The sequence below is a fragment of the Electrona antarctica genome (assembly GCF_951216825.1).
Source record: "Electrona antarctica genome assembly, chromosome: 9".
Taxonomy (NCBI): Eukaryota; Metazoa; Chordata; class Actinopteri; order Myctophiformes; family Myctophidae; genus Electrona; species Electrona antarctica.
Genome location: NC_136790.1, coordinates 15789367 through 15811708, shown reverse-complemented (window position 1 = coordinate 15811708; position 22342 = coordinate 15789367). Strand labels below are relative to the sequence as shown.

The window sequence follows — 22342 nt, the reverse complement described above, 5'->3', positions numbered from 1 at the left end:
TGTTCTTCGATTTTTCAAAAATAGCAGACCTACAAGCTCGTAGCGCACCACTCGGTGGCGCGCTATGAGCTTGTAGATCTGCTATTTTTCAATAGCTAAAGCATAACATAATGCTAACACCAAAAGGGGTTCCCGCCCAAAATGGGTTAATTAAAGTCGCTTACTACAATCCGATTGGGCTTTTCTCTTTCATGAATGGGCTGTCATTCCGTCAAGGGTTGCAACTTAACTTACCGGTACATGCAGATATACAGTAGCATCTAAGCAGCGATGGTTTTTTTGATGCGAAAACAGATGATCTGAAACAAGGCCGATAATAGCAAGGCCAACCCTTCAACTCAACATAATACTGTATAATGTATTTATTGCAATACAACAAATCGATGCTGTGTTTGACTGATGCAATTTATTCTATTTTCTTTATTCTTTTTTTTTTTTTTTTTACAGAATATGGATGACCTGCTCCGCTGTCCCATTTGCTTTGATTTCCTGAATATTGCAATGATGACAAAATGCTCCCATAACTGTAAGTATACAAGCAGTCAGCCATGGTTATCCCCTGAAATGTGCGAGGTCTTGATGGTCATGCGTAAGTAAGTAGCCTTGCCGAGCCATGAGGCCCATAGGGCAGGAGCCTATCTCCTGTTTCTGTAGCGTGAGGCAGCTTGATGTACAAGTACACCCCCTGGACATGACGCTAGTATGTCGCAGGGACTTACCCCCCAATGATGCTGAGTGTCAAGCAGGGAGGCACTGGGTCCCATTTTTAAAGTCTTTGGTATGACCCGGCCGGTGATTGAACCCCAACCTCCCAGTCTCAGGGCGGACACTCTAACCACAAGGCCACTGAGCTGGTCATGCGTAGGCCTAGTAAAACATTTATGTAGCTGAAAACTATACTACTAAGAACTACTTTTGTCGTTTTAAAGTTCCTTACACACCAGTGCAATTTCTGTTTGTGTGTACAGTACACCCACACAGGATGTGAATATTATGCAGCGACAATTTTCATTCCGAATTTGGTCATTTTTTTTACCTCGCCACCGTTGTGAGCTTGTAGAGATCTGAAAATGTCTACACACGACCGTGTGGTCCTAAAATAAAATTGGGTTAAGACGAGGTGCGGGATCCCAGCAGACTATAAACACGTTATTATTATACAACCTGTAATCAATGCATGGGGGTTTAATAGTTAGTAGACTAGATAAAATAAGGCTGCTGGCTGTATTTACAGTAGCTACATTCTAGATTCTGCACTCGGTGTGTTGTGTGTGAGTGTGTGTGTGTGTGTGTTGTGTGTGAGTGTGTTGTGTGTGAGTATTTGTGTGTCATCTTGACATTGGTGGTCACTATTACTGTAGATTTGGGGTAATGAATGAAACAGATCAGCAATTAAATTATACCTTTTTTGCAGGAGAGAACAGGGCAAGATACATTTTACACTTGAAATGATTGTGTGTGTGTGTGTGTGTGTGTGTGTGTGTGTGTGTGTGTGTGTGTGTGTGTGTGTGTGTGTGTGTGTGTGTGTGTGTGTGTGTGTGTGTGTGTGTGTGTGTGTGTGTGTGTGTGTGTGTGTGTGTGTGTGTGTGTGTGTGTGTGTGTGTGTGTGTGTGTGTGTGTGTGTGTGTGTGTGTGTGTGTGTGTTAAAGCCCCCCCCCCCCCCCCATTCTGTGTTGCCTAGAACTGGAGTCAGCCCCTAAGAAACATGAATTCACCCTTGTTAAACCTAACTGATTAAACCCATTTTGGGCGGGAACCCCTTTTGGTGTTTTAAACATTATGTTGTAATTTAGCTATTGAAAAATAGCAGATCTACAAGCTCATAGCTTGTAGGTAAGCTATTTTTGAAAAATCGTTAAAATGTGCCTCAAATCTTTCCGAAAATTGTCATGATTTAGAAACATTTCTTTTAAATTTCGCCTAAATGGGTTAAAGTAATGGTAATCTTGTGTTTACGTTTACAGTTTGCTCTTTGTGCATCAGGAAGAATCTTGCAATTAAGTTGCATTGTCCAGTGTGCAACTCGGTAAGTAGGAATGTTGCATAAACAAACAAACAGATGCTGTTATCTTCACCAGGTTCCTCACTTTAGTTCCATCAGTGGTTCCCATAGTGGGAGTCCTTGAGGGAGTTCCAGAGGGTCCCCAGCTAAATGATAGTTGGGAACCAAATGGACTCTTATGTGTCTGTAAACACAGTGTACAAATGGAACCAAATGGACCCTAACGGGTCAATTTGGTTCCATTCGTACACTCTCAGAGTTAAATTAACATTGATTTTACAATATAAATTGGGGGTCCGAGAGATAGAAATGCCATTAAATGGGGGTCTGTACGTAGACTAATTCATGCCAAACTGAGGGTCCTTTAAATTAAACGGGTTGAGAATAACTGCTAGAGCATTCTCTCATGGGGGTCCTTGGCATATCTTTTGAAATGGGGGTCCGCAGGCTAATTGGTGTCAATTTGGGGGTCCTTGACATAAAAAAGTTTGGGGCGGCTGTGGCTCAGGAGGTAGAGCAGGTCGTCCAATGATCCATGGGTCGGCGGTTCGAATCCCGGCTCCTCCTGTCTACATGTCGAAGTGTCCTTGGGCAAGACACTGAACCCCAAATTGCTCCCGATGTGCTGGTTGGTACCTTGCATGGCTTCCTCCGCCATCGGTGTATGAATGTGTGTGTGAATGGGTGAATGTAATGCACAATCTATGTAAAGCGCCTTGGATAAAGGCGCTATATAAATGCACCATTTTGGGAACCACTGAGTTAGATTCCACGTTAGCAGTAAATATTCTTTAGGTGAAAGCGTTTCACTGCTCTGTCAGAAGCAGTGTGGATGCTATGCTATGCTATGCTATGCTATGCTATGCCAGGCTGCCGTGGATGAGGGTGGATGAAAGACTGGCATGCAGCCTTTTAGTCTGTTTTTGTTTATTTCTGGACGGGAACCCCTTTTAGTGTTTTAACTAGCATTATGTTATGCCTTAGCTATTGAAAAAATAGCAGATCTACAAACTGATAGCGCGGCACTGAGTGCTGCACTACGAGCTTGTAGATCTGCTATTTTTTTAAAAATCGTGAAAATCTGGCGCAAATCTTTGAATATATATTCTTTCAGAGGGAACTCAAGTCCTTGCTTCTGGGGGGTCCCTGAAACAACATATTTTCAGATGGGGGTCCGCGGGCAAATACAGATAATTCTGGGGGTCCTTGACATGGAAAAGGTTGAGAACCACTGACATAGAAACATAGGATTTTCAGGAAACTTTTAGGATTTAGAAAATTTATTTTTCATTTTCTTTTAGAATCGGCCTCAGGTTTAAATGGTTAAAGAACTTCTGTTCCTCACAGAAGCCCTTCAGTTTGTTTTTGCAGCTCTAATCCTAGACGCAGGGCACGGCCACTAAGTGGTCCCTTTACTTTACCTCTGCCCTGAACCAATTATGCACTTGTGAAAACATTAATTACAATTTAGGCATTTAGCAGACGCTCTTAATCCAGAGCGACTTACAATGAGCAAGAACAAAAAGCATGGGAATACATCACATATGTAAAAAAGCATTTATCGCGAAACATGCGTAAGCTAAGAACGTGACTAGAACATATCTATATAATGACACTATACATGTAAACTATAACTAGAACATATCTATATAATGACACTATACATATAAACTACACATATATGCTATACTATGCTGTACATATATACTATGAAGTGCTATGACTACTATACACTATATACTATGAAGTGCTATGACTACATACAATGCACTTATTGTGCTGTCTACATGACATGCTATAAGTCTGTTTCAAATGCTATATAAGTCTAAGAAGTGCTGTCTAAGGGGGGTAGGGTAAGTGCTATGGGCCATGATGGAGTCTGAAAAGGTGGGTTTTCAGACTACGGCGGAAGATCGGGAGTGATGCTGCAGTTCTGATTGCAACGGGAAGTGCATTCCACAGTTTTGGGGCCAGAAGGGAGAAGAGTTTGGGACGTGTGGAGCGTTGTCCCGGCGTTTTTAGTGAGGGTACTTCCAGCTTCCCTGCGTTGGCTGATCTGAGTGCGCGGGAGGGTTTGTAGGGTTCAATCATGCTGGCAAGATATGGGGGAGCCATACCTTTGGTTGCTTTAAATGCCAACATCAGAGTTTTGTATTCTGTGCGGGCAGCGACCGGGAGCCAGTGCAGGGAGCGGAGCAGGGGGGAGACATGTGAGAATTTTGGCTGGTTGAAGACCAAGCCAAAATTAATGAACAGAGCCATTGCATACTGGGATGTCCTCCTCCCACATTTGACTCCAACTAGATAAATAAAATTGTTTCAAAAACGAACTTAATGAGTGCCACAATTTGTGGCAGTTCAGGTGGATCACCACCATAGAGTATATAAAAGGATTGAGACTGAACTGGCGCGAAGCTCCGCCCCCCCCCAGCTATTCATGTCAGTGGAAGTTGCTCAGTGGCGTTTTGAAGCACCCGGAAGACTGCCGGAAGTACCGTCTCAGAACGTCTACTTCCGCATTTGACCACCAAATTTTGGTGGTCAAATGCGGAAGTGCAACCGAGCGCTCAATGTTAAAGCCCAGCTGCACAGGGTTTCCCGGTCATGAATCCACGGGTCCACCTGTAGTCCCTCCTCCTACCACTAGGGCCCAGAGCTTTAACGTTGAATAGCCTCACTGGCCCCTTGATCACCACCCATCACCACCCACCAGGCAATCCAGGCATACTTAATGAACTGGTGGGCGTGCCCACACAAAAACAACATTTTAAGAAATACTGTACACTTTTTTGAAAAAAATATTCCTCCTTATATAACAATAAGACCTGATGGTCATGTTTTAGGGTGGAAAGAAATCATGGCATCTTTAAGGAAGCGATAATCAGAAAGGACATTAGATTAGCCTATTATTATTATTATTGGTATTTTTGGACAGATAAATCTTATTTTACTGTTAATGTAAATGTTGTTCTCCAAGTTTGTGTTCATGCTGTACTACAATTTTTGATTGTCTTGTTTTACTAATAAACAACAAACATTCCTTTTCAAGTTGAAGCTCATTCCAGTTCTTGATTAAGGCCCTTTTTCCTTCTTTTCCCTCTGCTATAGCAAATGACAGAACAGGATCTACGGAACAACCGGACATTGGATGAAATGATTGTGAACTTTCAAGTTGTCAGGTAACCATTTAGCCAATATTTTACCAACGATCTTTAAGTGGTGCAACCACTTCCTTAAGTGACTTTGTGTGTGGCTGGGTGGCTGGGTGGTTGGCTGGGTCTGAGCACGAAAACAGCATGGTTGTTTTTCACCACCTGTGCGCAACCTAACACACACACAAACACACACGCACATATTAACTGTATATATGGTAATTTTGGGTGTGCCAGTACAGTACAGTACAGTGACAGTACAGTACAGTGGAGGGTACAGTAGAGGGACCCCCACAGGCCCCACATGGAGTTGCACCACTTACTTCACACGGGTGTGATTTTCTACTTAAAATTAGTAGTTGCTTTTGCATAACTACTCCAAAGTATCAAGTTTGCGCAACCTAACACACACGCACATATTAACTGTATATATGGTGATTTCGGGTGTGCCAGTACAGTACAGTACAGTACAGTACAGTGGAGGGTACAGTAGAGGGACCCCCACACGGTAACTCTGTCATTTCTCAACCGTTTCGGACGCGGGGCGGCTCACCGGCACCCTGTGTGCGTTCCTGTAGGTCTGGAACCCCCCCCCCCCCAACCCCCGGGGACCCCCACAGGCCCCACACGGAGTTGCACCACTTACTTCACACGGGTGTGGATTTTCTACTTAAATGAGTAGTTGCTTTTGCACAACTACTCCAAAGTATCAAGTTTTAACGTGGCTTTTACAGTGTGTAAAGGCATAGAAGATCTCATAATTACAGACAGTTTGGGGTTCGCTTTGTTTTCGTTTTCTAGACTGTCTGAGGGATGGCGTTGTTTAAGGGGCTCAGCTCGGATAGGTTTTCATTTTCCTTCTCGTTTTTTATTTCCCCTGACGTCCCAGGCACTCAAATTGGTTTTTGGGTGGGCCTGCATGCAAAGCATTACATTTTCGTTTCGTACAGTCGTTCCTGACTGTACATTACCATGACCCTGATAAATGAGATTAACGGATTATTTCACAGGATGCTATCCTTATTGACGATTATCCCTCGGGAGACCAATTTCCTAACTTTACAGTATGTGTATTTGAGAAACACCCGTCGTCGTCATCATATCTTGATCCACCCTTGGATCCAGGGGTCTTTTCGTGAATAAAATGGGGGATTTCATTTTCATCAACTTGAGGTCATTCAATGTTGTCTCTTTTAGTTGTCTGTTTTTTAAGCTTAGGGGCCTATTGTTTCTATACATCTTGAATTTTAATTAAAAAAAGAACGGGTGAATGTAATTGTACCCAGAGCTTGTGTAGTGGATAAAGGAATGTCCTAGTATTTTAGATGGTTGGTATTTTCCTTCATTAGACCGTTGTAGGAGTAAACAGTTTATTTTCTTCCAGTTTCCTTAACCACTTAACCCATTCTGAACGGGAACCCCTTTTGGTGTTTTAACTAAGCATTATGTTAAAAAATAGCAGATCTACAAGCTGGCGCGCTATGAGCTTGTAGGTCTGCTATTTTTGAAAAATCGTGAAAATGCCACACAAATCTTTGAATATATGTTCTTTCAGAAGGCTTTTTTTTTTTTTTATTTCGACGTCAAGCCGAAATGGGTTAATCCCTTTATACTTTGTTGACCGGATAATTGGGCGCGAGTCTCTGCAGTTGTAACTGCAATCGATGGGGAGTTTGTTCCACAGTGTGGGAGCCGGTTCAGACAGCATTGTCCCGGGTTCAGACAGCTTCCCTGTGTTAGCTGATCTGAGGTTCTAGGATTGGATCTGAGCTTAGAAGGTATGGGCAGTCCGGCAGTCCAGGTGGACGGGTGGGAAATTTGGTATATAGTCTTTTTTTTTTGCCTAAAATATTGTCTATATACATACATTCATGAATCCACTTGCTGACCGGCTGTCACTATTGGGTAATTTTATTTATAGGGGTTTCTTGTGACCCTAGTATCCTACCATTAAAGCATAAGGAAAGTTTGACATTTTTGACAATGTTGCCTGCCTTAGGATGTTAATGGTAGGGTCACAAGAAACCCCTATAAAAAATAATTGCCCAATACTGACAGCCGGTCAGCAAGTGGATTCATGAATGTATATATAGACAATATTTTAGGCCAATAAAAATATACTGTACCAAATGTCCCACTTTAAACAAAAGAAGCCTGTCAGCTGCCGGACTATGGGGTTGTCTTGTAGATCTGATCATTTCACTGAAATTATTATGGCACGCCCAGATTAGTGTCACTAGGGTTCATGTGTTTAGTGTTAACTCTGACTTCTTCTTCTTTCGTGTATCGTCGTCATATGTCCAACCGTCTTAAAGTCGGCTCTTCGGTGCTACTGAAAATTTCTGACGAGCCGAAACAGCGGTAAAATAGGAGTATGAATCGTCCCTTAGAGTTGTCAGTCATCTTATCGATGTCACATGTTGCTCAATACCTCATAACATGCCATACACGGTATAATGCCTTTTGTGCCCTCCTTTTCTTCACGAGTCAATATTCTTGCCTCAATGGAGTTTTATGAACTCCCACAAAATCAATTTCCTGTAGTGTCTGCAGGCCACAATGCTGCTGCCTCTGTGGATCAATCAGCATCGTGCCGTCTGTCGCCACTGAAAGAAAGGGCTCCTTTCAAGCTGCAGGATTGCAGATTTGCCATCAGTGGTTTTTGGAGTGAGTGGTTTATCCCATTTTGGGTGGGAACCCCTTTTGGTGTTTTAAACATTATGTTATACTTTAGCTATTGAAAAATAGCAGATCTACAAGCTCGTAGCGTGCCACCGAGTGGCGCGCTACGAGCTTGTAGGTCTACTATTTTTGAAAAATCATTAAAATGTGGCGCAAATCATTGAATATATATTTCAGAGCGAAAACTTTTTTTTTTTGTGGCTTTCGCCTTTATTTTATATTTTTTATGGAGGGACAGACAGTAGGCTGACAGGAAATGGGGAGAGAGATGCAGTAAAGGCCGTCAGGATCGGGAGTCGAACCCGCGGCACACTGCCAGACTGGATTACCAGCCAAGGTGCCTGGACCGCTGAGCCACGGCCCAGGCCAGAGCGAACATTTCTAACTAAAATATTTGCTTCTGGGGGGTCCCTGGAACTACATATTTTGAGATGGGGGTCCGTGGCCCAATAGAGATAATTCTGGGGGTCCTTGGCATGAAAAAGGTTGAGCACCACTGACATAGAAACAAAAATGTTAGGATTTAGAAGCCTTTTTTTTAATCGACCTCAGTCCAAAATGGGTTATTATGGAGCCGCTCTTCCAACTGTCCTTTAATTTCCTGTTGTCTAGTTCTGACTGAGCTTCTTAAACAGTTGAAATCATTCATACATTTAGTTGACGAGTAGGTCTGAGCTTCTTAAACAGTTGCAATCATTCATACATGTAGTTGACAAGTAGTTATATAGCGATAACATTTAGCTTTCTCCAACTACTTTCTCCACCATTTAAACTGTGGCAGACCTATAAGGTCTCAAGCTTAAAGCCGCGTTCACACCGAGGAAGCTATAGAAGCAGCTTCTTGCTTCGTGCTCCCATGTTATCTCTATTTATACCAGCGTTTTCGTTTTGAAGCTTGGAATGAATAGCTTTTTTTCCCTAGCTTCCTTTGGTGTGAACGCGGCATTAGTCTTCCAAATTCGTTAGCTAAATATGTGTTGTTTGTGACTGTGGTATGCACTGTTGACTTTATATTCCGTTTATAGTGTCAGATAATCGGGGACGTGCAGAGAGTGTTAGAGAGGCAGGGGCTGAAATCCCGTTAAGAGGGCACTTTTGGACACAAATAGCTAAAATAGCTGGTCTACAACCTCACAACGCGTCGCGCTGTGAGCTTCTAGATCAGCTATTTTCGGGACGCAACCCAGCACTCTTTAGCTAGTGGAGATGCGGTGTACGACATGGATTTCTTTCTTTTCAAAATCTTTTTATTCAGGTTTTTGTAACGGTAGCCCAGGGGCAAGTATTAAACAGACATATAAAATATAAAAATAAAACTCAATCCCCTATCCCACCCTCCCCCCACCCACAATCCCAAGGATAGTCGGAAAAACAGTCTGGAGGAAATAAAATAAATACACACATACACAATACAATACATGCATACATAATTACGACATGGATTTCTAAACACATTTGTTCAATGCAAAATGCTGCGTTCAAGTTCAGGAGACTTCTGGGGAAAAAAAGCAATTCTCCTGAATGCTGCCTTCCGGCACAGCATGGAAAGGAGTGTGGCATTTGCATTTCTTTCACCATAGTAAAGGCTGCATCCGTTGTCTGGAAAGTAAAGAGCACTTGTTTTGCAGACGGGTAAAAATGTTAGGCTTAAAACTGACTCCTATCTCATGGTTTCCCTTCTGGACACAAACTCTCAAAGCACTCTGTAAACTAATGTCCTCTGTGAGTGCTGGGGTTGGCTGTGTGGCAAATTGGCAATACAGATGGAGATTGAGGGGGTAGTCATTTAGCCGTAGTGCCCTCCTCGGTGATAGAAATGGCTCACGAATTCCCCATCTTCATTACGTACATTTGTAGCCTGAAAAATGCTAATTCGTTATTCACTTTTGACTCTTTTTGTCAGACCTGTTTTATGCCAAAAAGCTTTGTCAAAAGAAAGGGCTATAAATAGTGACTGAAAAACGTGTATCCTCACAGACAACATTATGACAGCAGTGTGGCCTTAAATGTCTCAGGCTTTTATTGTCTCCACCAGGCGATTGCATGGTGGAGAATATATTTTTGCCCCTGTCCGTCCGTCCGTCCGTCCGTCCGTCCGTCCGTCTGTCCATCCGTTCTTCTGTCGGTTACCAGCTAAACTCTTGGCCCGTCTCAACGAAACTGCACACACACTCCCTGGAGGCCAATTCAGACTTTTCCAGAAAAAAGAAAAGAAGAAGTGCTTCGTGGGTCCTTTATGTATAAAACTGCAGCCAGGTGCTCTTTGGAGAGGGTTTCAATAATACGAGTTCTTTAAAAGTTCTAAACCTTTGAGTAAAGATCAATGTGGAAGGAGGTATAAGAGTAAGAAGGTGGCCAACTTTAAAGAGGATCCAAGACAGCTCTGTGCAGTTGAGGTAGAAAAATCCTTTATTTCCATCCATCCATCCATCTTCAACCGCTTATCCGTAGTCGGGTCGCGGGGGCAACAGCTCCATCAGAGTGCTCCAGACTTCCCTCTCCAGAGCAACATTAGTGACTTCCTCCTGGGGGATTCCGAGACGTTCCAAGGCCAGTGAGTCGATGTGTTTCCTCCAACTGCGCCTTGGTCTGCCCCGGGGTCTCCTCCCAGTGGGACGTGCGTCGAGGACCTCCCTAGTGAGGCGCCCGAGAGGCATCCTAACCAGATGCCCGAACCACCTCAGCTGACTCCTTTCCATTAGATTTTAAAAAATCGGAATTTTCCAGAATGGCATGTTATTGCTCCACTATGAAGGTCTTTGCACAGTACACATAGTCATGTGATCAACACGGATCGGTCCCATTTTCTATATTCCATCCTAATTGGCTAACATTGGCTTCCAAAGTTTTACAGGATTGGCCCGTTTTGAACAAAATGATGATTGCAGCGTGCAATTTACGTGAAATCTTGCTCGCACATTCCTACTAAATGTATCCAACAGCCTAAATTGTACTAGGCCGAGGAATAAATCCCAACCTTTTCACATTGGCCTGTTATAGCGCCACCAGCAGGTGGATTTTTGCGAAACACATGAATTTGAAGTCCAATTGCTGTTGGAATAATGGCACCCGTTTCACATTGGCCTATTATAGCACCACCAGGAGGCCACGATAACCTACCTGACCTGGTTGAGACCTGTGCACTTTTAGGAGCACTTTTTTCTATTTATGTCTCAATTAGTCTACTCTGGTTCTAGGCCCTAGATTGCTTGTTTATTGTATATTGCATTTATTGTGTGTTCCCCCCCCCCCCCCTATGTGTCTTTTCTTTTCATCTAGCAGTGGTGGAGGAAGAGTTATATTGTCTTTGATCTTCACAGACTGGGGCCCAAAAGCCATTCATATTCCACAGTGCCTCGCTTGAGAGCAACATCCTTTAAACTTATAAGTAGTGCAATTGCACATGTACTGAAGGGATCTGGCCTTTGGCTTTGACTCAATTGCCTGGAGAGGTCCTGGTGGGTAATATGCCCTTCCTTGTAACATCTTATTTTAAGCCAATGAGAGATTTGTTTTTTTTCTGTGCCAAGAATGCTCCAGTCAAATCCATGTCCTCACAGAAAGATTGGCAGAGTTGGTCTACGCTAGTACACATTAACCCATCTGAGATCAGATTCTAAAAATGTCTTCTACATCCTGACAGTTTTCTGAAAAAGCTATGTTTCTATCTCAGTCGATCTTCGATTTTTAAAAAATAGCAGACCTACAAGCTCGTAGCGCGCCACGAGCTTGTAGATCTGCTATTTTTCAATAGCTAAAGCATAACATAATGCTAACACCAAAAGGGGTTCCCGCCCAAAATGGGCTAATGATGAAAGACAACAGTGGCGACTGGCGATGGTAAATAACTTGCCTGACTTGGGACGGGTTATGATAGCTGGAGGAGTTGTTGTACGCAGAACATTTAAAAACCCGAACATCATATTGAGGACAATTAAATTCTATTGATTTGCGTTCTTGATTGTTTCAACACAATCCAATCACGATGTGCCTCACATGGATAACCATGATGGCTCTATTCAATTTGGACTACAAGCCTCATTACTGACGCCATGATGAAAACAGCTTGACACTGGTACTGTGGTGGAGAGATAAATACAAGATTAACTTCTCCAGGACATGCAGGCAAGCTGTGGCTATGTTGACGATGACAAAATAAATGTATCTGTAAATTACAGAAATCTGTGTGCGTGTTAAGCAAGGGATAATGTTACGACACGCATTGTTCATGTTACTTTTAGTAAGTAATTAGTTATAGTTGCTAGTCTGAAAAAGTAACTAATTACTTTACTTGTTACTAAATTGTGAAAGTAACTACTTACTAGTTACTTTACTTAATAAAGGTTAAATAAAGGTTTTAAAAAAATATAAGATTTTCCAATTCAGACATTGTTTTCAAGGAAAAAATATTCCCTAATGTCACTGGTCCAGTTGTGGTTTGTTTTAAACACCGAGATGAAGTCGACCGAACAAACTTTGGGTTCTAGGACTGTTTCTGTTCTAGATTATTGGAACCTTGGTGCGTTCACGGAACCGGCAGCCGGTGGGTTTTTGGTTCCAGTTCAACTTCTAGGGTTCTAAAATTTTTTTAATATCCTCTGACTATTTTTGCATTCTCTTGCGTGTACCTTTCGCTCTGTAGGTGTGCAAGGCTTGTTTTGAAAAGTGAAACGTCTCTCAAAGGACTAATGGTTTTATGTAACGACAAAATAACCCGGGAACCCCTTTTGGTGTTTTAAACATTATGTTATACTTTAGCTATTGGAAAATAGCAGATCTACAAGCTCATAGCGTGCCACCGAGTGGCGCGCTACGAGCTTGTAGGTCTGCTATTTTTGAAAAATCGTGAAAATGTGGCACAAATTTGGAATATATTATTTTCAGAACGAACGTTTTTAACTCAAATCTTTGCCTCTGTGGGAGGTCCCTGGAACAACATTTTTTCAGATTGGGGGCCGGAGGCATATTACATATAAGTTTTGGGTTCCTTGACATGAAATATTGAGCACCACGGATATAGAAACATGAGGCTTTTAAGAAAAAAAGACATTTACATTTTTTCGACGTCAGGCCTAAATGGGATAAACTGCATAGAGGCAACAACACATGGCCTTATTTCCACACTGCATTATTTGAGCAGGGGATCCATGCAGGTATGTATGTGCGTGCAGAGCCCTCCTAATGGGGGGGGGGGGGGATGAGGACAAATACAAAGTTTTCAATATGGAAAGCGGACCATTGCACACCTCATTGATTCCATTTTATGACCCAGTAATGGCCCTGCAGCAATTTGTTTGCTTTCCACCGTCCCAAGATTGTGGCCAACTGCTCTATTCTTCCTCAGTTAAAGTGCAAGATAATTGAACATTTTACAGTTTACGTCAAAGAGCTCACATTACTGTCGGCAGGATTTATTGCCAGATTCTTTCCTATTTTTAACAGGTCAGGTGTATATATATACATATATGGGTGGCGTGTGCCTGTGATACATTGTATACATATATAAATATTGTTATTTAATGTGGATTATTTGCATTTATAAAATAAATGTCCCACTATTCTGAATCTGTGTGAGTGAAAGATGAGATAATATCACTAAATTGGTGCCATGGTACATTCAGCTTTGAAAATGGATGTGGAAGGCACGCACGCACGCACGCACGCACGCACGCACGCACGCACGCACGCACGCACGCACGCACGCACGCACGCGCACAGTCGCACGCGCACAGTCGCACGCACACAGTCGCACGCACACAGTCGCACGCACACAGTCGCACGCACACAGTCGCACGCACACAGTCACACAGTCGCACGCACACAGTCGCACGCACACAGTCACACGCACACAGTCACACAGACACACAGACACACAGACACACACACACACACACACACACTTCTTTTTCTGGCAGTCCATCAATGTCAAAGATGACGTGGGTAACTTCCTTATGCTTATGAGTTTGCTCGTACAAATTATATTTTTGTTTTTTATCTTCATCTTCCAGGCGGCATTTGTCAAAAGCCATCGGTGACACCCCTCCACTATTCCCAGAAACGCCGCCAACAACAGCCGTCGGTTGCAGAACGACCCCCAAGAAGGACGGCTCCATTCTCAGTCACTTTTCACAAAAGCGTCCCAAACCCCTCGACACTACAAAGGGTCCCAAACCCCTCGACACTACAAAGGGTCCCAAACCCCTCGACACTACAAAGGGTCCCAAACCCCTCGACACTACAAAGGGTCCCAAACCCCTCGACACTACAAAGGGTCCCAAACCCCTCAACACTACAAAAGGTCCCAAACCCCTCAACACTACAAAGGGTCCCAAACCCCTCGACACTACAAAGGGTCCCAAACCCCTCGACACTACAAAGGGTCCCAAACCCCTCGACACTACAAAGGGTCCCAAACCCCTCAACACTACAAAAGGTCCCAAACCCCTCAACACTACAAAGGGTCCCAAACCCCTCGACGCTACAAAAGGTCCCAAACCCCTCGACACTACAAAGGGTCCCAAACCCCTCGACACTACAGACGCGCAGCAGGCTTCTCTCGCTGCTCCCCGTGTTCCGCAGGGCAACAAGAAAACGCACACCCAGATCACGAGTAATGGCGACCTCCCGCATGAACAAAGTGCTCCACCTGCTCTCACTGCAGACGAGCAGCCAATGGCATCAGAGGTTGTACGCGCTCCCAAACGGAAGTCTGTTAAGTTGGAGAACGTGGACCTGGACTACCCAATCTCACCTCCGCAACCATCCAATCAGAACGTGGACCTGGACTACCCGATCTCAGCCCCACAACCATCCAATGCCGAGACCTTCTCTCCATCAGAAGACAAGAAGCCAGTGATTAAAGGTGAATTAACCCATTTAGGCCTGAAATAGGCCGTTGAAATAATAAAAAACAAGTCTTCTGAAAGAATATATATTCAAAGATTCGTGCCGCATTTTCATGATTTTTCAAAAATAGCAGACCTACAAGCTCGTAGCGCGCCACTCGATGGCGCGCTATGAGCTTGTAGATCTGCTATTTTTCAATAGCTAAAGTATAACATAATGCTTAGTTAATGAGTATTCATCAGGGTGAGAGAGAGCCAAAACAAAAGTTAAATATCCGAAAATATGGAGGATCCGGTTCATAAGAGTTTTGTATTTTGTCACGTGTGATCCATTAAATGAAAAGCTATTTGTTTGCCAACTAAAGCCCAAACCACACCACTTGCAAGAAAACGGTTCTAAGGTACAACCACACCAATGCAAATCCTTGCAACTGCCATTGGGGATAATGGTTGCAAGTAGTTGCATGTTGCAAGGAGTTACATTGCGAATCATTGGTGTGGAATGGGTTTAAAGGTATATTCAGTGATTTGACTTAATCTAAATATCACTTATTTTTTCATTTTTTCTGGATAATCCTCCCTACTATAGAGTGTGCTGACCATATAAGGAGTTCCTCCCTGTCCCCAGTGAGCCCCTGGGGTCAAAAAACCCTAGTTTCAGTTTTGGTGGCGGGTGGCAAAGTCTTCATCCAATCGGGATGAGAGGGGCCTTCCTCCAATCATGATCGAGTGGGGGCGGGTGGGTGCACATGCTGTGGCACTTCCCCCCCACTGTAGAGCGTGCATGTGCACATTTTGTTACCGGGGCGGACTGAGTGGTTTTCGAAATCACTCAAATCACTGAATGCTCCTTTAAGTGAGGGCGTATTATTTGATTTAAAAACAAAATGTTTTTTTTGGCACTCAAAGACAAATGTGAATGGCAACACAGAAACGTGTGTGGAGGAATTAATTGGCAAGTGCACATGTATGCAAAAAGGAAAAGCACCACCTCCAACAACCTGCAAATGTGTTGGTTGTTCTTCATTAACACTACTCTTACCATACAGATTGCATTAAAATGTTTTATTCATTCAAATACCGGTAAGTCCTGGATTAACCCATTTTGGGGCGGGAACCCCTTTTGTTGTTGGCATTATGTTATGCTTTAGCTATTGAAAAATAGCAGATCTACAAGCTCATAGCGCGCCACCGAGTGGCGCGCTACGAGCTTGTAGGTCTGCTATTTTTGAAAAATCAAAGAACCACTGACATAGAAAAACTGTCCTGTCAGAAAACTGTCAGGATGTAGAAGACATTTTTAGAATCTGATCTCAGGTCAAAATGGGTTAAATATCCGAGTTTACATTTACATTTTATATTTTAGTAAGTGCTGTTGAGTGGTCGGGTGATGACTTAGTGCTGTGTGAGGTGATGCATTTATTACATTTATCTCCCAACTTGGGATTTTATTTTGTCTTTTCCTCTTTTCTTTCCTTTTTACTCAGTGGAGTGCCCTGTGTGTTCCATAGGCATCGCTTCAAACTTCATCAACAAGCACTTGGACACGTGCCTCGCCAGTGGACCCAAGAAGAATAGCCTAAGGAGGTACTGAAAGGAAGCACTTAAACTTAGTTAGGCATTAGCAGACACTAATGTAAGATCAGAGTTGGTGACATGAGCCAAACAAACAAACAAACAACGGTAAACGGTGAAGTAATTAAGAGTGCAAAGGAAATAATTTGGTGCTACAAAGAAAATGGGCTGCCAGGTATCCATCAAACCAAGCATCTGTCTAAACGACACGCCATCTAAATCACATTATTAGCATTTAGCATGTGAACATGTAACTAGTATACATCTCCATAGTGTTTGATTGATTGATTGAAATAACAGTTTGCAGAATGACAGTACATTTCAAGCACAACTCAATACAAAGACTGTTAACTGTGAGTGGACGACCCAGTAAAGCATTGCACTTGTTTACAAGAGGGTCCACCTTGTTCAAATCATCAAAACATTTAGAGACGTACAAATAGACACTTCTATATAGCCAAAAAAAAGAAAACAGGAATTAATCATAAAGGAGGTAAAAGGGAAAAGAAACATATACAGATTTTACGGGGGCCAGTTTCGAATTGCAGCCGTCCGTAGGTGCCCTTTGAGAGCGGTTTTGAAGGAGTCAAGGGATTTGCATGTCTTAATGACTGTTGGTAGGGTGTTCCACATTTTGGTGGCATAGGAGCGAAAATAATTTAGTCCCTTGTTTGTGCCGAATCTGGGTTGCACATGGTTTGTTGAGCTCCCTCTGGTGTTGTGGGTGTGGACTTTGTTAACATTAAGGAAGTATCTAGACAGGTACATGGGTATCTTGGTGGTGTAGCGAATCTTGTGGACCAGACCCATTGCAAGATGCTGTACTCTGTCGTCGACCCTAAGCCATTCCAGCCTGTCAAAGTGGGCAGGGGTCAGGTGGGTTCGGGGGGTGAGGCCAAGTAGGAGCCTGACCAGTTTGTTTTGGGAAGTCTGGAGCCTTGTAAATAGCTAGCTAGTAGCTAGCATCTACCTAAATGTGCATACAGAACCAATGTGTGAGGTATAGTTTTTAGACTGCAGCAAAAAAAAAGGGGGGAGTAAGTCGGTGCTGACTGATGTGATGAAGGTCATTCATTCCACGTCTTCGGAGCCAGGAGGAGGGAGAGGAGTTTAGTCACTGACGAAACCTAAAGCCAGGAGGAGGGAGAGGAGTTTAGTCACTGACGAAACCTAAAGCCGAAGTGAGAAGAGAAGCCCAACGCAGAAGTGGGGAGACATGAAAAGTTTAGGTAGGCTGAATACCAGGCATTCTGGATCTGTGGTTTGTGTTTTTCTCGTTAAGACTTTATTCGAACAGTTTGAGAGAAACGAGAAATGGCAGCTAGGGCTGAAAGATGGGTATGAACGTTCCAGCCTCTTAGGTTGTTACGTTTGTTCCCCTGATGGAGATGCTTATCTGAGGGCAGTGGTGTAAACTAAGTGCAATTTGAGGTATTTACTTTAGTATTTACAATTTCGATACTTGCCCAATACATCTCAGAGGAAAATATTGTACTTTTACTCCACTACTAATTCTATGAAAAACTGTAGTTACTCGATTTTGATTATTTAAAAACACACTAAGCACTTCAGCAGCCCTATATGGATTTGTTTTTACGCCCAGGACAGGCTTCAGACGTGCCTCCTCAGGAGACTTGGCTCAGATCTGAACCCATTTGTTTTGGCGTTAGGAACCCGGGCCTGGGGGCCTGGGCCGTGGCCCCAGCGGTCCAGGCACCTTGGCTGGTAGTCCAGTCTGGCAGTGTGCTGTGGGTTCGACTGCCGATCCCGACGGCCCCCCATCTCACTCCCCATTTCCTGTCAGGCTACTGTCTATCCCTCCATAAAAAATAAAGGTGAAAGCTAAAAATAAAAAGAAAGAAACCTGCTGCGATGCGATGCCTTGCTGACGACGACCCCAGGCAGGGTTTGAACCCACAACCTTCCGCATGAGGGGCATGATATATTTCGGAAATGAATTATAATGAATTATATTTGAAAATGGCAGATCTACAGTAGATGGGCCATTTTCAAAATATTTTTCACCTGTAAAATGGGACATTCTGCACAATGAGTATTTTTTGATAGCAATACTTTTGTACTTTTACTCAAGTACATTTTGAGTATGGGTCTATGGGACTTCTACTTGTAACAGAATATATCTACATTGCAGTATTAATACTTTTATTTAAGTAAAACGTGAGTACTGTACTTCCATCACTTTCTGAAGGTAGGTTAAATCAGTGGTTCCCAAACTTTTTCACGTCAAGGACCCCCAAATTGACACTAATTAGGCCGCGGACCCCCACGTAAAAATCTATGCCAGAGACCCCATAATAGAAGAATTTTACGGCTCTAGCAGTGATTCTCAACCCGTTTAATTTCAAGGACATGTCAGTTTGACATGCATTCGTCTACGGACCCCCATTTGATAACATTTCTATCTCTGGGATCCCCAATTTATATTGTGAAATCAATGTTAATTTAACTCAGAGTGTACACATTTGCATTTGTACACTGAGTTACAGACCCATAAGGGTCCATTTGGTTCCTAACTTATCATTTATCTGGGGACCCCCTGGAACTCCCTCAAGGACCCCTGGGGGTCCCCGGACCACACTTTGGGAACCACTGGGTTAACCTAGGTCACCTAGTGTGATGAGAGAAGTGTCATCTTCCAAGCGTGTCCAGCTCTTGGAGGAAAACGACTCGGTGTGTCTGGGGGACACTAGATCACAACGATGAAGAGAGGGACAGGGTGTGTCATTGAGACGGCATGGAATTTAAATGTGGACGTGAAAGATGAGAGATTTAGGAAGAGTAAAGGTGGCCTTACACTAGCCGATAATCGGGCATTTTTGACGCTCGGGGGGTGCTCCCGACTCAATCGATCTGCTCGGGGCCGCTCAAAGCGCGATCGGGATCGGCCCGATCAACATCAAGAATGTTTGATATTTGCTCTGCCCCGCTCCGATTATCCTGTAGTGTGTGGTGCTATCAGATTTCAGATTGGAAAAAAAACGGCTAGTAAGGCCACCTTAAAGTCCAGATGTAACAGCAATAGTAACGGAACGCATTGTCTCCCCTGAATGGTGCCTTTTTGCTCACTTACTATTTGTGATAGTTCTTGACGTTCACACAATGGCCATTTTGCTCAGGTCATGCTCGGGCGTGGGAAGCCTGGCCTTGATGGGGTCATAGGGGTGTGTGACAGGTGCAAAATGACTGCTGTGTGAATATGGTTAATGTACATATGTGCCGTTTTTAAGAACGTCACATGTCCTGCCATTGGCAATTCAGTAGATTGTCGGAAACGGAACATCGTCAGTGAGAAAGTTGGGCATTTGCAAAGGTGTTATATGTTCATTCTATTCAGATTCCCTGAATAGATACCGAGTTCCTCTGCTGAACACTTCTTTTCAGTAGTAAAAAAAAAAAAACCTGCAGGGAAAACAATGCATTTTCAGAAAACGATCCTGAAAAACGATCCTCTCTAGACTGGTCTCTATACTGCCTCCCCCTGGCCAGCCGGGGCGCCTGATGGAGGGGAAAGGAACTGGTTGGAATAACGTGTTCCTTCCACGCGCTACGTCCAACCAGGGAAACTCCCCCCTGTCAGGTGTAAAGGAGCAACTTGGCCACTCAGGCATGAAGGAAGCATGAGTTCAAGTCCGTTGCTCTCCCCATGTCCCCCACATATGGGGACTAGGTTGGCGGAGGGTGTGTGGAGCCCAGGATCACATTAGATAATTGACACAAGGGTGAAAAATGGGTTACAAAATCGTGGGATAAAAAGGAAAAAAAAAGAAAAAACGATCCTGAAAGCGTTTCAAGAGTTGAAATGGCACATCTGTAGCCAAGGGAAACAAAGGTTGTAAATGTCGTCACCATTTTGTGTCATTAAGATGTTACTATGGATTAAGTCTCACTGGAATAAAGTCAAAAGGATACATTCATAGGACATTATTTCAGATTCCGTAGTGTTTGATGATTATATTGTATATTTTTGGAATCCGTTTCAGAAAGTAGCTTGCCAGTAGTAGCACATGGCATTTATATCAACTTGAGTATACTCTGTTAATTAAAGACAGATGCGTTTTTGATCATTATTCATAACTAAAATGTTTGGATGTTTAAAACATTCCACGTCTTGAATCCCTCCAATATTTTTCCAGTATCGAGACTTAATAAGATTGCTTGATTGTATAGTCCATGACAGATGTCTTGACGCATTAACCCATTTTGGGCGGGAACCCCTTTTGGTGAAAAATAGCAGATCTACAAGCTCATAGCGCGCCACCGAGTGGCGCGCTATGAGCTTGTAGGTCTGCTATTTTTGAAAAATCGAAAAACTGTCAGGATTTAGAAGACATTTTTAGAATCTGATCTCAGGTCAAAATGGTTTAAATAACATATTTTTTTCGTTCATCTCGGTAAGAGGCTGTCTGTGGTGAATTTTCCACGAAGATTAAATACACTCTTTGTCAATTTGCGGTTCTGGTGATGATTGGGCATGTTTGTGTAACGGCACAGCACACTTGATCTACGGCGGACCTTGATGTCATAATGATGAATTGCGTAAGTTTCTGCTCCCTTAAAGTCTCTCTAGAGGAAGGCATCATTCCAGATGAGACAGCACGGAGAGAAGTTCTATGCTTCCAACTCGCGTAGTGTGTTTTATTCTCCTCTTGGACTGGACTGTATAAGTGAAAAATGGACCAGAGAGAGAGAGAGCGAGAGAGAGGGCTGCAGGCCAATCTTAGAAACCCAAGTGTCTAGTGGGTTTATTATATAATATGCCCTGAGTGACGAGTAGCAGTAGAATTACTTGGAAGTACGACTTTTAATATCGGTGGCGAAAAGTACGTTTACATTTATTATTGTACTCGCAGTAAAAGGATGTTCACTGTTAGTTTTTAGACGGGGAAATGTTTCCAGTCAAAACATTTCCCCGTTTCATCGTTTTCCTTTTTTTTTTTTAAGTCAAAACTTTTGACTTAAAAAAAACAAAGGAAAACGATGACCGCAACAGGACCACGATGGAAACAAGCCCCCAGGACGTTTTGTGTTCTGCTTTTAACAAAGTTTGTAAACCATACATACCTCTGTACAATCTGCAAATTGTTCAAAGTATTCAATCAATGAATACAATGTTTGTATACTCGGCCTGTGTCTCAGAACCCGTCTACCAGTGACATCATCGTTAGGCAGGTTTCCCTTCTAGAATCTGATCTCAGGTCAAAATGGGTTAATTAACATCACATTCCAGAACTGTTTAATATTATAATATCATGATGGCCTACTGTTCTGATCTGGGTTCAAACGGGTTGGTTTTTATTACAAACGTTATCAACGTGGCTATGATGATAAAAAGTTTTTTTCCGATGAAAGACTATAAGTATGCAGTATCATCATGTGCATCATGTGCATCACTACCATGTGCTCTTGCGGTTGCAAATGACAACAATGGCTTCGTTCAGACCGCAGGAAAATTCCATTGGTTTTCCACCCGTTTCAAAAGCCCTGTAGCGTATTCTGTGAAGTCGTGATTTGACTTTTAAATAAAATTCCACACACGCGTTCCATATCTATGGTATATATCTTTCTGTTGCAGTTCTGGAGGTTCTAGGATGCGTCCGCTGGGGAAGCTAGTCTACCACCTCCTCTCCCTGCAGAAGCTGAAGAAGAAGCTGAAGGAGTGCCACCTCTCCGTGGACGGCTCTCGGGAACAGCTGGAGAGGAAGCACAAGGAGTTTGTCCACATGTACAACGCCCAGTGCGACTCGCTCACTCCCAAGTCAGGTAGGAACTCTCCCCAGGTCCGCAGCTAGGTGGTGCCAAAGGGTAGGAACTCTCCCCAGGTCCGCAGCTAGTTGGTGCCAAAGGGTGAAATTCATCCTCTGCATTATTTACCCGCCCTACGACCACGTTCAACACGGATTCGGCTCCAACGAGGGGTTAAATTCGTTTCGCTCCTATATGCCACTAAAATGTGGAACGCCCTACCAACAGCTGTTAAGACATGCGAATCCCCAGACTCCTTCAGAACTGCTCTCAAAGAGCACTTACGGCCGCTGCAATTCGAAACTAGATCCTGTAAAAAAAAA

General features: G+C 43.3%; 1 protein-coding gene across 5 annotated transcripts in view; it reads left to right on the top strand.

Moving 5' to 3' along the window:
• Positions 1 to 22342, top strand: part of rad18 (RAD18 E3 ubiquitin protein ligase) — a 98912-nt gene that overhangs the window by 11650 nt on the left and 64920 nt on the right. For 4 of the 5 annotated variants that reach the window (XM_079510076.1, XM_079510075.1, XM_079510074.1 and 1 more), the window contains exons 2-7: positions 448 to 526; positions 1965 to 2026; positions 5111 to 5181; positions 13845 to 14698; positions 16169 to 16268; positions 21850 to 22037. In XM_079510076.1, the coding sequence (XP_079366202.1) occupies positions 448 to 526; positions 1965 to 2026; positions 5111 to 5181; positions 13845 to 14698; positions 16169 to 16268; positions 21850 to 22037 (1354 nt within the window). The remainder of the gene's footprint in view (positions 1 to 447; positions 527 to 1964; positions 2027 to 5110; positions 5182 to 13844; positions 14699 to 16168; positions 16269 to 21849; positions 22038 to 22342) is intronic. The other variant, XM_079510073.1, reaches the window with a different exon arrangement.